This window comes from Arachis hypogaea, chromosome 6 (assembly GCF_003086295.3).
Source record: "Arachis hypogaea cultivar Tifrunner chromosome 6, arahy.Tifrunner.gnm2.J5K5, whole genome shotgun sequence".
Classification (NCBI taxonomy): Eukaryota; Viridiplantae; Streptophyta; class Magnoliopsida; order Fabales; family Fabaceae; genus Arachis; species Arachis hypogaea.
In genome coordinates, this window is record NC_092041.1 from 29,382,548 (window position 1) to 29,401,020 (window position 18,473).

At 34.1% G+C, this 18,473-nt stretch overlaps 1 protein-coding gene and 1 long non-coding RNA gene across 5 annotated transcripts; one reads left to right on the forward strand and one right to left on the reverse strand.

The window, feature by feature from the left end:
• Positions 1–7,923: 7,923 nt before the first annotated feature.
• Positions 7,924–12,126, reverse strand: LOC112696517 (uncharacterized). Of its 2 annotated transcripts, XR_003150730.3 has the most exons (6): positions 11,331–12,126; positions 11,048–11,169; positions 10,496–10,652; positions 9,064–9,144; positions 8,807–8,897; positions 7,924–8,287 (listed from the first exon to the last, which is right to left on the reverse strand). It is a non-coding gene; the product is annotated as an uncharacterized lncRNA (long non-coding RNA). The 2 variants fall into 2 exon arrangements; XR_003150732.3 differs by lacking the exon at positions 8,807–8,897.
• A 4-nt stretch (positions 12,127–12,130) lies between these two features.
• Positions 12,131–14,243, forward strand: LOC112696516 (glycine-rich RNA-binding protein 2, mitochondrial). Of its 3 annotated transcripts, none has more exons than XM_025749312.2 (5): positions 12,131–12,586; positions 12,993–13,153; positions 13,257–13,325; positions 13,710–13,816; positions 13,902–14,243. In XM_025749312.2, the coding sequence occupies exons 2-5, from the start codon at positions 13,030–13,032 to the stop codon at positions 14,052–14,054; spliced, it is 453 nt and encodes a 150-aa protein (XP_025605097.1). In that variant the 5' UTR covers positions 12,131–12,586; positions 12,993–13,029; the 3' UTR covers positions 14,055–14,243. The 3 variants fall into 3 exon arrangements, with proteins under 3 accessions (XP_025605097.1, XP_025605098.1, XP_025605099.1); XM_025749313.3 differs by having other exon boundaries at positions 12,183–12,590; XM_025749314.3 differs by having other exon boundaries at positions 12,185–12,574.
• The last annotated feature ends 4,230 nt before the right edge of the window (positions 14,244–18,473 follow it).

Below are 18,473 nucleotides of genomic sequence, written 5' to 3' on the forward strand. Positions count from 1 at the left end.
ATAAGAAATAAGAGAAAACTAAGGAAAAGAATATAACACTAGCAAAGAAATTAAGCAAAATTAGAACTAGAGAAACTAAAATTAAGAATATAAAACTAGAACTAACAAGCTCCAATTCAGAAATTAAAGCAAAAGACAATCAAAGAGCACTAAAACTTAGAGAGAAGTACGAATTTTTCTCTCTAGAAGAACTAAGAACCAAAATTAGCTAAATTAAGTCCTCATGTGTGTATGCTTGGTTGCCTTCCTTCCCCCTCCAATCTTGGCCTTTCTCCCTTCAGAATTAGTTTGAATTGGGCCCAAGAGAGGTCCATAAATCGCTGGCACGTGCAATTTTAATGAGATCACGCGCTGCATGTTATGCGTATGCGCGAGCCACGCGTACGTGTAAGTCGAACTTTGCAGATGTCATGTGTACGCGCGAGAACCAGCTTTTCAAAACTTCTATTCTTCATGTTCCTTCCATTTTTACATGCTTCCTTTCCATCCTCTAAGCCATTCTTGTCATATAGATCTTGAAATCACTTAGCAAACGCATCACGGCATTGAATGGTAATAGAAGAGGATTAAAAATTAGCATTTTTTCTGGTCCTAAGAAGCATGTTTTGAACTATAAGACACAATTAGGAAAAAAATCATAAAAATATGTAATTTATATGAATAAGTGTGAAAAGAATTGATGAAACCCTCCAAATTTAACACAAGATAAACTCTAAAATTAGGGTTTATCAATATCTCTATTCTAAGTTTTTTGATCATTTGTTCCTTTCATCGGGCTTCTAGTTATACTATTTCTTGATTATATATTATTGTATGGAGCTTTAGAACTGTCGTAATGCTTTATCGCCTTTGCTTCACGGCTATAGGGTGAAGCTTAATGTGATAGGGTGTTACAATGGCCATGCACTAGGTCCATTATTTCCATGGCGTTATGCTCAGATGGCTCCCATTGTGGTAGTTTCATGTGGTTTTGGAAGGCCCCCTATAAGAAAATATAGACAAATTTATCCAAACCCTAAAAAACTAAGAAAAAATTTTAAATTGCGCTTCTACCCTAACATAATCACTCTCAAATTCTAACCCTATCACATTCCCATTCTCCAATCCTCTTCACCTTCTTCCACAATGGAAACCACCTCCTTCAGATGCTCGAAATCTAAATAATACCGAAAAGAATGAAAGATGGCAGTGTAGTAAGTTTATAGAGAGAGAGAATGGTGTCGTCAGCGAAGATGCAAGAGCAAATATTGGAGATCAACTTGATCTGTCTCCACGTGGAGGCTCCAAATCTATGCCCCCACATGGATCAACTCCTCCACTAAGCTCGAACCTGAGTTGACAAGGGCAGCAGCCACAACCCTACCTGGAACGCCAAGTTCCTTACTAGCGACACCTATGAAATCTCTGATGCCATCTATGTCGTCGGCAGCTTTCGCGACCACCTCATCAGCATTGTCCTATTCCTCGTTAGTAACATCTTCAGCTCTCCGGCCGATCCCAACACCGCCAGAACACCTTGCTTTAGCCTCTAACTTCCCAGTGATGCACAAGGTCTCGATGACAGAGTACCGCAACCTCATGGGAATGAAGATAAAGAACCACCAGAGGAAGCAAAATCAAAGACTGTGGAAGCAACATTGAAGGAGTGGAATGGGGTGAGGGTTCCACCGTGCATTGGTATCTAAATGCCATCAACCAGAAGTTGCAATACTTCCTTCCACCACGACTTCCTCTTCTTGTTCTGGAACCGCCACACAACATCGCACTCGTCGGCTGCAAATCCATTCACCGGAGTTTGGTACTCAAAGAGAGATTGAGAAATTGGGGGTGGTGAAGAGGATTGGAGAACGAGGATGTGGTAGGGTTAGAATTTGAGAGTGAACTCTAATGAGATTAATTTTGGGTATCACTTTTAGCTTCTACAGTAAATAAAATGAAATGATTTAAAATTGAAATTTGCATTGGATATCATCTTTGAAATGATACTGATATCAGTAAGGAAATACTGTAACACCCTAATTAGCCTAAGATTTACCTCGCGTCGTAAAGTAAAGGTTAATCAAAGGTTACAATAGTTCTAAGCTCATACATATAATATATAGAAAGAATTAATATTATCTAGAAGCCCGATGAAGGATATAGCTCAAAAATAGGATTTAAAAAGCACAAAACATACTCACAAAGCTACTAACTTAAAGCACAAAATATAGATATAATATAACAAAAGATAAGAGTATAATAGTATAAGAATCTAGCCATGGCTCGCGGAGTTTAAGCCGGCTAGTTATATACAGATCATACAGAAGTTGAAAGTTAAAAACAACTTAGACAAGTTTTTCTCTCAAAGTAATGCCTCTAGGCAAAAGTAAAATACAAAAGATAAGAGACATATACAAAATAAACAAAAGACATCCAAAACAGAATGAAGATCCTCCACTCTGTCACCACCAAAATAACTCACCGAGGTGGATTGTGACCTACATCTGAAAAGAACAACAGAAATATGGTATGAGAACCGGAGGTTCTCAATATGGTAACAGTGCCCAGTGATGTAAGATAAGACCCCAGGACGCCAAAGGCAATCCTAGAACTTCATATCCATCACAAGATTCATCTTAAAGCATAACTAAAACGGTAAAGCATCAATTTAAAACTATAACATAATAAAAGGGTAATTTAACTTAGAGGGTTTTCTAGTCTAACAGATCTCTGCTGTCCCACAGCCTTTACCAACCTATCATCCATGTGATCCCATCACCGTCGCCTTTCGAACCTCCTCAATCCCAGTAGAAAACACAGATAATTTCAATGCAATTAAAACACAAGTATTGGCATGTAAGGCAAGTAATTCAAGTAAGCAATTAGGCATGCTATACAATTAGGCAAGCAATTACAAGTCGGCAAAGCAAACAAACATATAGAAGATGCACATGATGAATGCCTATCCTACTGGCTGTGATATCAAATTGTTGGTTCAACTGCCAAATCGACACATCTCTAAGGAGATGTCGCCCTTCGAAATCATCATTGGAACCCCCGAGATATGGTGCTCAAAACACCGTCTAGGATTTTGTGCCTGCACACTCATTTGATCCGAAGGGATGCGAGCGGGATACTCTTGTCACAGACCTCACATCTTAACATAATCGGGATTAACCACCATCCTTACGCCGTCGCCGCTACCACGATAGGCGGGATTAACCACCGTCCCTGTCAAGTGCATAGCGTCTCAACAATCTCAGTATAAAACAGTAGTTCAGTAGTTTTCAGAAAATATTTTCAGTATATTATGGATCCATCATTTCAATTCGAGTCCTTGACTCATCTCAACTACTGGCAATTCATATTTCTATTTCGAACTCATTAGTTCGTCAGTTTCTCGATTCAGGAATCTTTCTCCCTTCTCATTCCACCATACCCATCCTCAGTACACCAGAAACCTAAGCCTTCATCCTCTAACTTTTCAAATTAATACCAAATTCAATCTCCTAGGATCTTTCCCATGTTTTAATGTTCGATATTAAGCCCAAGAGTCTTAATTAGGTGTCACAGAAATATACAAATTTGTTGGAAAGGTAAAATAGTTTAAAAATAAAGTTTAAGTTGTAAAACAGCGCATGTGCGTACACACAGGGGTGTGCGTGCGCACGCCCAAAGAGATTTTTAAAACGTGTGCGTACGTATAGAGGTGTGCGTACGCACAAGTAAAAAATTTCACAACTATGTTCGCTCGCACAAGGTGTGCTAGCGCCCTCAACAGACTGCCTTCCCAACGTGTGCGTGCGCACAGGGCTGTGCGTGCACACAGGTTGTAAAACTCCATTGGTTATGTGCACGCACAGGTTGTGCTAGCGCTCTAAACAAAAGGTCTTCCCTGTGTGTTCGTACGCCCAAAGCTGTGCGTGCGCACAGGTTCGAAAATCATAGGGGTGTGTGTGTGCACAAGGCTGTGCGTGCGGACACAAACCAGAAATCACAAAATTCTGCAACATTGCAAAATTTCTGATTTTGACACCAAACTTTCCACAATCATATCTTCCTCTACCAAAATCGGATTTTCACAAAACTTAAACCATTTTAAAGCTTGTTCAATCATCTTTAATTTGGTATAAAAATCATTGAATTTCAAGTAAGATAGCTCAAGATATGATTCATAAAAGTTCACCAAAATTTTCATTTTACCAAAAGTTCACAAATTACCAAATTCCCAATTTACACAACTCAAACCAACCAAAACCACATTAACTCCATCCCACATCAAATCTTACCGTTTGCCATACCTCAATTCACCCCTCCACCTTATGAGATCATAAATTCTCATTATCAAATACATGGTAATACATTCATATTTTCACTAACACATTAATCAAATATCATTTCACCCTTACCAACCATCATTATAATCGATATCAATCTCAATCTCCAATATCAAGCCATCAACATCAACATTGCAATTTATCATCATACAACACTTCCATCAACATAGCCAAAGCTCATCAATTCATCATTCATCATTCATCATTCATCATATCTCAACAAACCAAACAACCAATACAATCCAATCCTATCCTATGGGTCACTAGCTTAAGTGTCCATGAATATTATATATTACAAAGAGGAAACCGAAACCATACCTTAGCCGATTCCCAATATGAACCAAACCCCCAATTGAACACAAGCTAAACTTCCAACCACAAGCAAGCCACCAATTTAACTCCAACAAGCTCCAATAATTGCCAATAATCACAACCTCAAGCTATAATACACATAAATCATAACTAATCAACCTAGGATTTATCATAATTAAAATTTCACAAGAGTTCAAGACCTCTTACCTTACCCAACAGTTTTAGAAGCCAATTCTAACGTCAATCAAAGGTTAGAGTGCACCTAAACACTCAAAATCACAAAAATTCACTTAACGCATAACCCAAAAATTTCAAAATTTTGGAGAGAAGAAATGAGAAGAATTTAGTGATTACCTCACCATTTTCTTGGGTGGATTTTGTAGAGCTCTTCACGAGGAACGCGTGGCCGCAAACGGTGCGACGATCGGAGCTCTGTAACTCAAGTTATAAGCAATTGAAGAAGAGGATGAATAGTGTAGTCTCTCTTCCTCAATGCAGCTGCTAGGGTTGTGTTCATGTGTTTTATGATGTTGAAATGGGTCAAATTGGGTGTTTATGTATGTTGGGTTTGGGCTCAATTTGGGTCCAGTCCAATCCGTTAGCGTTTTTAGCCCGTTTGACCCAACTTTAGGTCAAACCTTTAAAATTAACACCCGGTTTTTCATTTCTAATATTTTTTTAAAATTTTTTATTGTTTTAAATTTTTTTCGTACAGTACCCGGCAGATTTAAACCGGTTCGATCGGTTCGGCTGCCAGTTCGCGATTTTTCTCGATTTTTTCGCAGAAAATACATTTTCTAACTCAAAAAAATCTATTGAGTCCAAAAATCATATTTAAATTCTCAAATTCTCATTCTAAATTTTCAGATCCTATTTTGGACAATATTAATTATTTAATTAAACAATTAATTAAACTCAGTTCTTATAAATACCATATCCTTTTGAAAAGCAATGAGTGAAATGGTGACGCTTATATAATCCATTAAACTTCCATTAAATTAACATTGTAACATTTACTGTAACATTATAACAAAAGATTTAATTACTATGTGGGTCCTTATAGTTTTATTGAATTTTTAATTAGGTCCCAATATTTTTTTAATTGAATCTCTATACCATTTTAGATTTTGTAATTAAGTCCTTGCCGTAACAAAAATGTTAGAATTAACATAATATTCTATTAAACAAAACAAATATGCCTAACACTTGACTAAATATTCTATATAGTTTAATAAAATATTTTGTTAATTTCAACATTTTTGTCACGATAGGGACTTAGTTACAAAATTTGATATGATATAAAGATCTAATTAAAAAGAAAAAAATATAGTTTGATAAAATTATAAGAACCAATATAGTAATTAAACTTAACAAAAATCTAATTAAAATATACTCAAATAAATTAGATGTACCCAGCTTGAATTTTATTACTCTATTTTTTTATTATCTTCTTATCAATTTGGTAGAAAAATGGATCCGAATTAATTTAACGTAAATTCTTTTCTCAATTTTTTATAAAAATTTAATTTTTGTCTCAATCTAAATACACAAAATCCTCAATTTTCATATTCCCAAAATTCTAATTTTTCTATTGCAAATAATTTTTAGTGTATAATATTTTTTAAATATGATATATAATTCAAAATTTAATAATTTTATATTTTTATTTTAGTTAAATTTTTAAAATTTAATTAAAATTATTAAAAATAATTTAAATATAAATTAAAATAAGACCAAACATAAAAAATTAAAATGATAAATTTTATATTAAATTTTAAATTAAATTTTATAATATATATTTTCATAAATATTTAAGTGACTCTTTGTAATCGTAAATTTTCGTCATTTTTGGACTTTTGGTACTCTAGTCTATGTATATACTAGTGCATGACCCATGCGTTGCACAGGCATGACATAGAAATAATAAAAAATCGTTAAATATATTATATATGTTAATTGAAATAGTAATACATAGAATTAGTATTTAATTAACTTACATAATTGAATAACTAATAGTTAATAATAATAAATTTTTAGAATACAAAATATTTTTTATAATAATTTAATTTACGTAATTTTATAATAGTAGATAGACTATTAAAAAAAATTAAAATCCTATGTTCTCTTTAAACATAAGCTTATATTGTCCTCAACTAATTTGTTCTTGATTTAAGTTTCAAGCATTTAGTTTTAAAATTTGTATAATTTAAATTCTATTATTAAATACAAAAAGGATAAATTCTATACTGATATCAACTATCGTTTCACCCTAAAATTTTTAACAGTAAAGTGATTAATATATATATCAAAAATATGTTAGAAGAATAATTCTTCCAACTTTTAGATAGGTGTAGTAATCAAATCAACTAAGAAAAAAAAAATCTAACAACATCACTCTACTTTTAGAACGGATTCAGTTCTAAAATAGTCTCCTAGTGTTCATGCCCTTCATGCATATCTCATCATTTTGCCTCTAAAATCATTAACATTAAACATTCTGTTTTGATCGACATTATGTCATTTTTCTTAGCAAATCATATATTCTCGTAACATCTAACTCATTCATTTTCCTTTCAGAATAGAACCAGTTCAGTCTTTTTATTTTTAATTTGCCTTTTGAGTTTATATGTTTGAGGTTAATTATTTTGTAGTCTTGTCCTTCAAGAACCGCAATTCCGAATTACATGTTCTTTGACTTTTGAGTTTTCCTTGTTATCTAATACCACTTTTAAATCCTCATCTTTGACATCTACTTTTTCTATAACGAATTGTATAATATTTACTAATCAATTAGCAATATATCTCCATTAGCTTTTTCTTATACTATTTTTTTTCTATTCTGTACACCACTTTACCTTTTACTTTAGACTACTTATCTTCATTAACATGATCTTTTTTATTTCAAGTGATCTTTTAGTTGAACAAAGCATAAAACCAATCATTCTACTAATATGAAAAATTAAAACAAAATAAAACAATTATGATAAGATAAAGGTACATTACTCGAAATTAATCCTATTTTTTATTTTTTGAGTACAATTTAAAATATACCTAATCCTAAATTATCAAAACTATACTCAAACTTAGCTATATTTATAGTTTAAATCTGTCTGAAAACTCGAGCACTAAGCAATCTCAAATATTTTAGTCAATGAATCAAATAATAAAAAAAATCTGAAAAAAAAAACCTGAAAAGAGAAAAAGAAAAAAGTTAGAACCAACAATGATATAAAGTTCTATTCAACTTGCAATAAATCCAAAAAAAAAGCAAAAGATTAAAAAATAAATAGACGAATGCCTGAATCACATATATTTAGCTAATGTTTGTAGCAACCAAAGATATGTAACAAACACATAAGCCAGATTGAGAACAAATTAAAAAAATAATATGTTATACAGGAAACAAAAAGCAATGAAATGGTATATTAGCAATACACAGAGAAACAAACACAGCAAACAATAACAAAGAATAAACAGAAAAATCTTCTAACAGATTCTAGGCCCAAAGCTCAAATGTTGTGACATCCATTGATTTCAAGATGTGTAAGTTCCTTGCATCCGGTAGCAATTACTCCCAAACCCTTGTGACTTAATAAATAACAGTCACTTAGTATCAGATTTCTTAACTTCTTGCATCCATTACCATGGCAAACAAACCCCTGAAATTAACCATTATTCAAAGAAAGAAAATTACTAACTAAAGCAGGAAAAAAAATGATAGAATTCGTGACAGAATCCAAAATTTAACAATTGCATACATGAGGAAAGATTGTGCAATTGGATGCAACACTTAAGGATCAGGCAAATGGAGCTAAATAAACAATATAACTAAGTTTATCTCACTAAATGTGCTTGAACAGTATCAAAGCAGTATTAACATTATAAATAACATGTTAAATTATATAATGATTGGTTGCATGATAATAGTAGAAAGACACAGAGCATAATATGATACATGCCACATGGTTAATAATTTAATAAAAAATAACAACATTCATACATATATGGTGCATTCTTTCTAATTTACAATCTTCAGTGATCATTCTTGCCTATAATTTCTTTCTTGACAATAATTTCATTCTTAACAATCTTCAGAACATAGGGTAGTAAAGGTGCATTCCAAAATCCTAAAGAAAAATGGTATATGAGCAATACAAAATTTATGTCAAAGAGCATACATCTTGTAATGATGATAGTACTGCATATTGGTTTTTTATTTTCCTGCAGCTCATCTCTTTATCAGAACATCCATACAATCAGTGAGGTTCTCTGACAAATCAAAATCAAGTCGCACCAAGAAAATTATCATCAACTACAAACCCAATCAATTAGTGAGGCTTTAAGTAATAAGCCAATCTGGAAGCGTGACCCATAAACCTTACAATGACAACGATAAAATACCTGTAAAATAGATAATAAATCATCAATAGTTTACCTCATTAGCAAGCTTCAAACACAGTACACCCTTGTTAAAATTTCAGATTCATCTGTTGCATTTGGTCTTCAATCCATGTCGCTGGAATTTTAAACACATTATATAAAACTAAAAGAAGTGAATCTTAAGATAGATCCATCCTAGGCTTTCTCAACCAATATTAGTAGTAAGCTGCAATAACAATAACAATAACAATAACAATAACAATAAAACAAAATTATATCCATCAAATGAAAAAAATTAAGTCATAATATATAGGCAAATCAGCACATAACTCTATGAAAAGCAAATAAGCAAGAGAAGGCATATGACTTCAACAGAAATGAAAAAGAAAAAAGAGCATAGAACATTAAGTACAACAAAGTACTGAATCTTCTTACTCACTTAATTGCTCAAGGGCTCTCCTATCAGATTTATCAGTCACGTAAGCAAGTGTTTTGAGAACTTTAGTTATTTTTCTAGTAAATAGAATGCACAATGCACACAATGCAAAATGGTTGATCTCTAAACTCTCATTATGTAGAATAATAGATTCTCAAAATGAAAGAGTCTAAGAAAGAACTATCTTAATTCTATAGAAATAGAGGCTTTGAAAAGAAAAATTGAAAAAATGGTTTAAATGCATATATTTGCCACACATAAATTTTTCAAGATAAAGAGACAAATTCATCATCTCAAGAAAACAAAAATTAGCTGAAAAATATAGCATGTGTAGTTAGAGCATGAATATACAATAATGAAAGCTAAAAAAGTTAAAGCAGTAAAAAAGCAATGGCTTTGATAAAAAGTTTCGTGATTTTTTTTTTTAAAAAAATATTCACTTCAAACCATAAATGTTCAAATTTTGCACCAGCCAGATCCACCTCATCTAACTAAAACATAACCACTGAAAAAAGAATATCAAATACTAATGTTGTAAAGCAATTGATATATACCATTAATCTAGAAGGAAACAAACCAGAACGAACTCACCCACAAATAAAATAGTGGCCCCATTTGTGATTCTTCAAATCTTATTAATAAACTGAATGGTAATGGAGGATCTGTTAATTTTATTAATAAGTTCAGTCATATCCTGTTTCATTCATCTACTCTCAAGTGAGGAAAAAGAAACTAAAGACTGTCAAATTTTGTGTTTTATTTGTTCTTCGTTCTGTTTTCTTTTACTCTTTAAAAAGTAGAATCTTGCTTTGAATGAGATATAAAAAATTTTCTGCATGCACACTAAAGAAAGCAATTTTTATTTTTGTCCCTTAATAATCTAGAACGATTCACAGTTCTTTCATGAGGACATTTAAAGTCTTGGTACCATAGTTACTAATCAAATCAGATATAAAATATTTAGACAGGAATAATTGAAATGAATAATTAATGACTGACATAATAGAACATACACAAAGTTACACCGCTAAAAAATTTTATGGAAACTTACTTGTTTATTCAAATTAATGTAGATATAGGTTGAATGTTCATTCTCATCAACCCTTGTGAATGCAGAAAGAAACTTCTCAACATAATCAAATTTACTATCAAGCGCCTTGTGCTCAAAATTCTTCATATCAGAATAGACCCCAATCTCATACTAAAGCCTAAGAAAAAGATAATAAAAGAAAAATGGTGTTCAAAAGGAGGAATATTAAAAATCTTAGTCAATAATGCATTGGAAAAATAAGATTCTAGAGAAGTTATATGAAATGAAAATCAAAATTTTAAAATATGCTTAAAAAACATATTGAAGAATATAATAGTAATGTCACTCTCAAATTAAAACAATATAAAATCAGTATTAGAAAAAATTAAAATAAAAAATAAGCGCAATAATCCATCAATCAAGTGCCGACTTAAAAACAAAAAGGAAGAAGACCGAAACAAAAGGGATTACAACAAAGAAAGCAGTACAGTAAGAGATGCACAAAATTATACATATTCACTTGTTATTAAGAAAAAAAGCAGTAGAGTCAGGGATTGCAAGAAGTTAGAGCACCACAAATCTAAATGGGAGCTTGGAGATCCCATAAATTTGGCCGTGGCAAGAAAATGTCTCTGGATCGTGGACTCCGAGAGCTGAACCTTCTTGACGGGTGCCCACGAATTGGAAAACATGATCTGTGAGGATGATGAAAATGAATATATACAAATGAATTTTTTTAAAATCAAATCTCAATTCAAAATTTAAATTTTGAAAAATTAGAATTTGCAGATTAAACAAATAATAATCATACACATAATTTATCTAATTTATTAATTAAAACACAAAAAATAACAACCATGAAAATCTGCTCTGGCCGTCGGTTAGATCTCCCCGCTCTGTTCTGGTCGCAGTTGCTATGATCTCTGCTTTCATAGTCTCACTGTATGTGCTCTATGTGGCCCCGACACTCAATACTTTTCAAATAGCGCTCTCTGGTTATTTCTACAAGTAGCGTCGATCTTGTTATGGCAACAACGGAGAAGCGCTAGGTTGAGGGAGAAGGGTGCCAAGGTTGATAAAGGAGATGTCATCATCGTCAGGGATTCTCAGAAAACTTTACGTGCTCCACCGAATCTGCCGGCGATCTGCCAAATTTGGGGGCGGTACTCTAGACCAAACCAATGGATACGGGGGGCAGAGCGGTCACTACTTGAGAGGGACAAGCAGCTTTAGAACCTAGACAGAGGAGTCCACCTATCACCGAGGCGGCGAGAACCCAGGCGGCAGCGCGATTGCAGGTTTGGGATCAACGCACATCAGCGGCGGCATGAAGGCGGTTCGAAAGTATCTGCAACCACAGCTAACTAAATCGACGACACAAAGCGTGAGAAGTGAGGAAAATTGAATTTATTATCCGGGATATTATGGTTAATGGAGACATTTGAATGAGTTTTTCATATTAAGAAAAGGGAGAGCAAGAGTGTGAAAAAAAAAATTGAATAAATAATCATCTAGACATTGCATATTATGAAACTTTGAAAATTTTAAAATTTAAAATTTGAAATTTTGAAATTAGGCAACAGTAGACATGATTGGATAGCAAGGGAAATGGACAAAGAAAATGCATAAGAATGAGTCAGACACTCGGAATTATGTAGGAATAGACCATGTAAACTACATATATTAGGATGCACCTTAGAAAGAACTTGTGAGAATTAATGTGGTGGATGCCACGTTGGAATTCCACTATCTAAGAACCCTCTTTTTAAGGGATGTTATCGGATAGTTTTGGGAAACCCTAAATATAACTGCCGTCACTCCCTCTCTTCTCAGATTATCTGCACCAGCAAAATTCAAACCCTTTCACAGATTCCTTCGCCCTCTCCTCTCACCGCCGTCCGCCGCCTTCCTCCCTTCTCACCGCCAAGCTCCTCCCGTCTCACTGCTTTCCCCTCTCACTCTCAAGGTCAGCACAGAGCCGTCGTCGCGCGCCTGAGGATTAGCGTCAGAGGCAGAATCGTCGCGTCAGAGGCAGAAGCGTCGCCTTCTTCGTCGCGTCAGAGGAGAATCGTCTTCGTCGCCGTCCAGCAAGATCATCAGGCATTGTTTTGCGTCAGTGTGTTTATACTTCATTATTTTCATTTTTTTTTTAAATTTTATTGTTTTCTTTTTACCAAGTCTTTAGTTGCTGTTATATTGTTGAGTTTTCTATCTCTGCTAAATGTTTGTGGAAATTCTTAATTTTACAATTGAAAATTTTCCCTCTTTTTTCCTGTCTTGTTTAAACTGGTAACGTGGTATTATTTTCCATTCAGTTGTTTTAGTAAGTGTGATTATTGATTAGATGGTTTTCTATGATATGATGGCATACCTGTTAAATGGAATTTGTGTGTTTGCGTTTTGTTCTTATGTGTGTCATCATAATATATAAATAACGTGGTATAATTTTTCATTCAGTTCTTGTAGCTAGTGTGATTATTGATAATAATAATAATAGTGGGTCTATATGGTGGTTTAGGGAACACTGAAGGCGTGAAGCTTGGTTAACAATCATCATGGCATTGTGTAACAAACTTGGAAATTTCTTGAGACAAAGTGCTTCAGGAAGCAGATTAGCATCTGCTCCATCAATGCTCAATTATATTCGCTGCATGTCCTCAAACAGGCTTTTCATTGGGGGTATTTAACTATTGTTGAAAACGTAGTTATCAAGATAAACTACGTATCTGTTCACTGATTTCTTTTTTACCCTAATTACTTATGCTGGATTTTGCGTTTTTAGGCCTTTCATATGGAGTTGATGACCAGTCTCTTCGGGATGCATTCTCTGGCTTTGGGGATGTGGTTGATGGTGAGTTCACCTTCTCCTGTGGTATTTATATTGCACAATTTTGGTCATGTGTTTTCCAGTTTGCTTTGGTATCATCACAGCACTTCATTGACAGTTAGATACTCCGTTAGGAACCTAACATGCATTACGATTATGTTTGCTATAATCAATTCAGGCAGGGGATCTCTGATCACTTGCTTAATTGTTACGAGAGTTCTGAATTTTTCTAGTGAATGAGTGATCGGAGCTCTCCCTCAAATGGTGAGATTAATGGGTTTCCTTGGGTTGGTTAGTCTTAAAACTCCGATAAAGATGAGATGAGATTTTACGTGTACTATGCCTGTTACTGTTCTGGTTTGGAATACTGAGATGATATTTTTTTTTCCTGATTTTGTTTGTTTACAGCAAGGGTGGTCACTGATAGAGACACCGGACGATCAAGAGGTTTCGGATTTGTCAACTTCTCAAGTGATGAGTCTGCAAGCTCAGCACTCACTGCAATGGATGGGCAGGTTGGAACTTGGAATGCTTTCTTGTTCGTACCAAATTTTGACATAATAGAATGGTTTCCCTTACTGATATGCACTATTTCTTCAGGATCTAAATGGTCGAGTGATCAGGGTGAGCTATGCAAATGATAGGCCTTCTGGACCTCGAGGTGGTGGCGGAGGTTTTGGTGGTGGTGGTGGTTACGGGGAAGGTGGTTACCGTAGAGGTGGAGGTGGTGGTTATGGTGATCCAGCCTTCTAGACCACAGTGCCCCTGTTCATGTTTACAATTCTCCGGGTTGTGTGTGAAACTTAAATTAAGATTGCTCAAGCCTCAGGTGGTAAATTGCAACTAGAAGATATGTTAGGGTTTATTAAATTTCTTTTTTATGGTTTTTCCGGCTATTTTAATGGAGCATTTCTTTCTAATGCAATTGTGTTCGGTGTGCAAGTGTTGATTAATATTTTTTATTCTTTTAAAAAATGTTTCGAGAAGGGTTCTGTATATATTTCGAGGTCACCAAAGAGTGTTCTTTTAAAAAAGAGGAAATAACCTTTTCAGCCTCTGTTCTTTTCCTTTTTAAAATTAGACTACCTGCCCCTAATTTTTAAAAAATGTCAAATTGGCCTTTGTCCATCTTCCATTAGACAAATAAGCCCTATAAGCCCTTCTAAGTGTCTCCGTTTAGAGTCATTTGAAAAAGCTGAGGTGTCATTTGAAAAAGTTGAGGTGTAACGTTTAAGGTGTGACATAGGCCGGACACATCCGACGTGGAATGTTGCCCATTCGTTGGGAATTAAGGACGCTTTGCTTAGAAGTTATTTTGCATTTTGATGTGAAATTCCACTCCTTTTTTGAACCCTAACTCTAGCAGCAATCCAGAGCACCGTGGCTAGAGGAAGATTATAATGGATTCGAGTAATAATGCAAGTGAGGGGAAGAAGGCCAAGTTTTATTACCTTAAATGTAAGTGTGGAACTTATACAATCATGCAAGAATTTGGGACATTGAAGAACTTAGATGGGATCTTTCTCGGTTATTCATTCATTATTTAGATGTAAGTGGTACCAATCAAAATATAAAAATTCTCTAAAATACATTCTCAATAATTACCTAATTCTAGAAATTTCTGTAATACTCTTATTATCAGAGTGTCATGTTTTCGGCTGCGTTATTCTGATAGAGAGAAGTATTACGACAACGTAGTATACTTAATAATAAAATAGGAGCTTTTGATCTACTTTTTTATTTTTGAAAACAAACAAGCATATACATATATACAAAATTTCTTACATAAGTAGCTCATAAATATAGTATACATATAAAACATATAATTCCTATCCCTCTTACAAGATTATAATAATATAGGCGAGAAAAATCTATAACATGTATACAAACAAAAATAACGTATCTAAGAACTTATCAAAAACTCTGCAAGCTTCCTCATCCGTCCTGAAAAGAGAAGTCTGTAGGGATTGTGAATCTAACCACATGGTTTCACCACGGGTTTTCAGAATTGTCATAAAAAGATATTTCAGAAAAAAGAAAACTATTTTCAAACTCTGTGATTATCGCTATCTTATGAATCTTTTGAAAACCAACAATTTAATATTTAAAAACATCCAAAACCATTTTGAAAGAAATCAGCTAATTACAAAGTCTAAAACCTTTCTTTTCGTATAAGAAAATCTTAAAAAGTTTCCTAAGCTGTATGAATGACCAACATGTTCTAGGGGTGTAAGTTACCGAATCGGACCGAAAATTATCGCAGAATCGAACAGAATTTTATAACAACTGAAAGAAAAACCGAAAAAATCGGTTTTTTGTTTTTTCCGAACTAAACCGATCGGTTCGGTTCGGTTTTCGGTTGTCTTTGCTGAAACCGAACCGAATCGAAGAGTGAGGGTTCAGTAGCGTGTGTTTTTACTAAGTTGCCCTTTAACCTAGGTATAAAAGGGCCAAGCAATGCAGCCACAAGCCCACTACGGCACAACCCAAGCTTTCTTCTTCTCCATTCACGCGAACCCTAAACCCAGTCATCCACACTTCTATCTCCCATTCTTCCACGGTTCCAGGGTCGCTTCATCGCCGTCGCAGGGTCGCCATCGCAACAAAGCCAAAGCCAAGCAGCACTCCAATCTAGTCCGTTGCCGAGCAGCAATCCATTCGCCGAGCAGCAGTCCGTCGCTGAGCAAGACGCTAGTGGCCGAGCAGTCCAACTCGAGCAGCACTCCAGTCACCGTTTCATCGAGCCCTCTCCTGCAAAATGCAACTGAACAATGTCTTCTTCGGAGGTTAGATATGTTTTTCTTTTAATTGTTTTTGGTTCATATATGTAATTCTGGGTTGAAAAGTGTGTTTCTGTGGTTGTTGAGGTTTTTGTGATTTATAGGGTTTGATTGGATTGCTTGAGTTGCGATAAAAGGGCTTATTTATGCAATAATATTAGTCAGTATTAGGGATTTAGGGTTGAACTTCTTTTTCCTTCTGATTATAAAAAGTTTGGAAAATGCATTTTTTGTGGAATCTGTTTTGTGATTTATAGGGTTTTGATTGGAAGGATTGATTTGTGATTAATGAAAGAAAGACCATGTTTTTGCAATAATTATTGGATTAGCATCGGGCAGTAATACTTTTGCCCTTTTATTACATTTGTTTATTTTGACATTTATAATCATGGAAAACGAACTTGTTTCTTAGAAGTTTCAAGCTTGTATATTCTATAAAGGGCATGTGCTGTCTGATTGGATAGAAATGCTTGAGAAAGAAAAGGTTTACTTTGTTAGAAACTTTGAATAAAATGGTTTTGCCTTTTAGTGTCTTTTTGAATATATATGGGTAGTTGTCTCTGAATGTGTATGTTCATTTAAATTCTGTTGATTGGCTTTAAAAATGAATTACTTATGGTTCTGTTAATGTTTAAGTGTTGGGACAAGTTGAATTTGTATTAAATTTGGATGTGATATACTCTTGTTATTCTAATTTATTGATGGTTTGGTCACCAAAAAAAATTTATTGATGGTTTTAAACTTGATTTTATGGTAATTTAAATTCTGAATATTAGGTTTCAAAAAATCGAAAAAACTGACTAAACCAAACCACTATTGGTTCGGTTGTCCAGACAGCAGCAAACCGAACAGGTTGGTTCGGTTGATTTTCGGTCCAAAACTGAACCAAACTAAACCGATTATACCCCTAACATGTTCCAAGCATAGGTTCATTAAGTCTATGCTGAACTAACTTGATTTTTCATACTTAATTAAACCTTAATCAGAAACCAATCACGGTCTCTTGCCCATCACGCAATCAACCAATACTATCTGCAATTCAGGACCAATACTCAATCTCAAAAGTACCACACCAGAACAAACACAAACAAAACAGACAAGGAAAGTTTAGGTATAGATAGCTGTTACAGCAAATAGCTTAGATAATAGTTAAAAAAAGTTAAGTAATTAGGCAAACTAAAACAAATTCAAACTCAAACAAAGCATACAAATGCACATGATGCATGCCTGTCCTATGGCTGATGATATCATCTGTCGATTACATAGCCAACACGGCATGTCCTGTTAGTTAACCATGGACAGAAATATCCCATCGCAGAGCAAGTGGGTCTGAGCCACAACCCCCTACTAGTATCTGCTTAACCCAGAACAAGCGGAATAAACCACTACTGGTGCTACTACCCAGTCGGGTGTTTAAGAATTGAACCTGGAGCAAATTGAATAATCCACTACTGTTGCAACTATCCAGGCGTCACAATCACTGACTTAGAGCAAGTGGGATGAACTGCAACCCTTGCTACTACCTAGGTATCTCAATCAAATTCAATTTCAATTTCAAATCCATTCTCAATATCATTCAATTCATTCAAAAATCATACTTTAAAATCAATCCTCCTCATTCTTCATTCAATTTCAATTATCATCATTCCTCATTCTCACGTTCATTCATCACACCTCTCATTCCGTTTATCAATAATTCAGATTCAAAACATAATTCATTCTTTTCTAAATAAATCAAACTCAAAACGAAATCATTTTCTTAATAACTCAAAATCAAATTATAAAATCCTTAAAAATCTAAATCTTTCTAAAAAACCACCTCAAAATCAAATTATAAAATCCTTACAGTATCTCCTCTAAAATTCGGACTTTGCCACCCTTCAAGGGTCCCACCAAACCATTTCTCAAACTCTTTTCAAATAATTTCTAAAATCAGACCAATTTCATTATTTCAAACCAGTTTCAAATCTCAAAAATCATTTTCGATAAATCCAACATACCAAATTCAATATTCTCAAACCATTCTCAAATATCATTTCTGACAAATCAACAAAAACAAATTCCAATGCCGATTCATTTTCAATATCAAATTAACTCCAAAACCAAGAAAACCATTTTTCATAATATTCAATCAAATCAATTTTTCAAATTCATCTTTATTAACAACCAAACACCACTCAAGCAATGAATAATTTCATCACATCAAGCAATCAAACACATCCATAAGACCCACATAATCACAGAAATATGTTTTTCACTTCAAATCTATTTATAACAATTCTATAATAGAAAATAATTTTTAAGAAAACCCTCTACTTCGACTATTCGAAACCCAGTAGCTATATAGTGCATCAAAACCCCTCTTTCTCGTCCCGCGATAGCGGCAGCCACA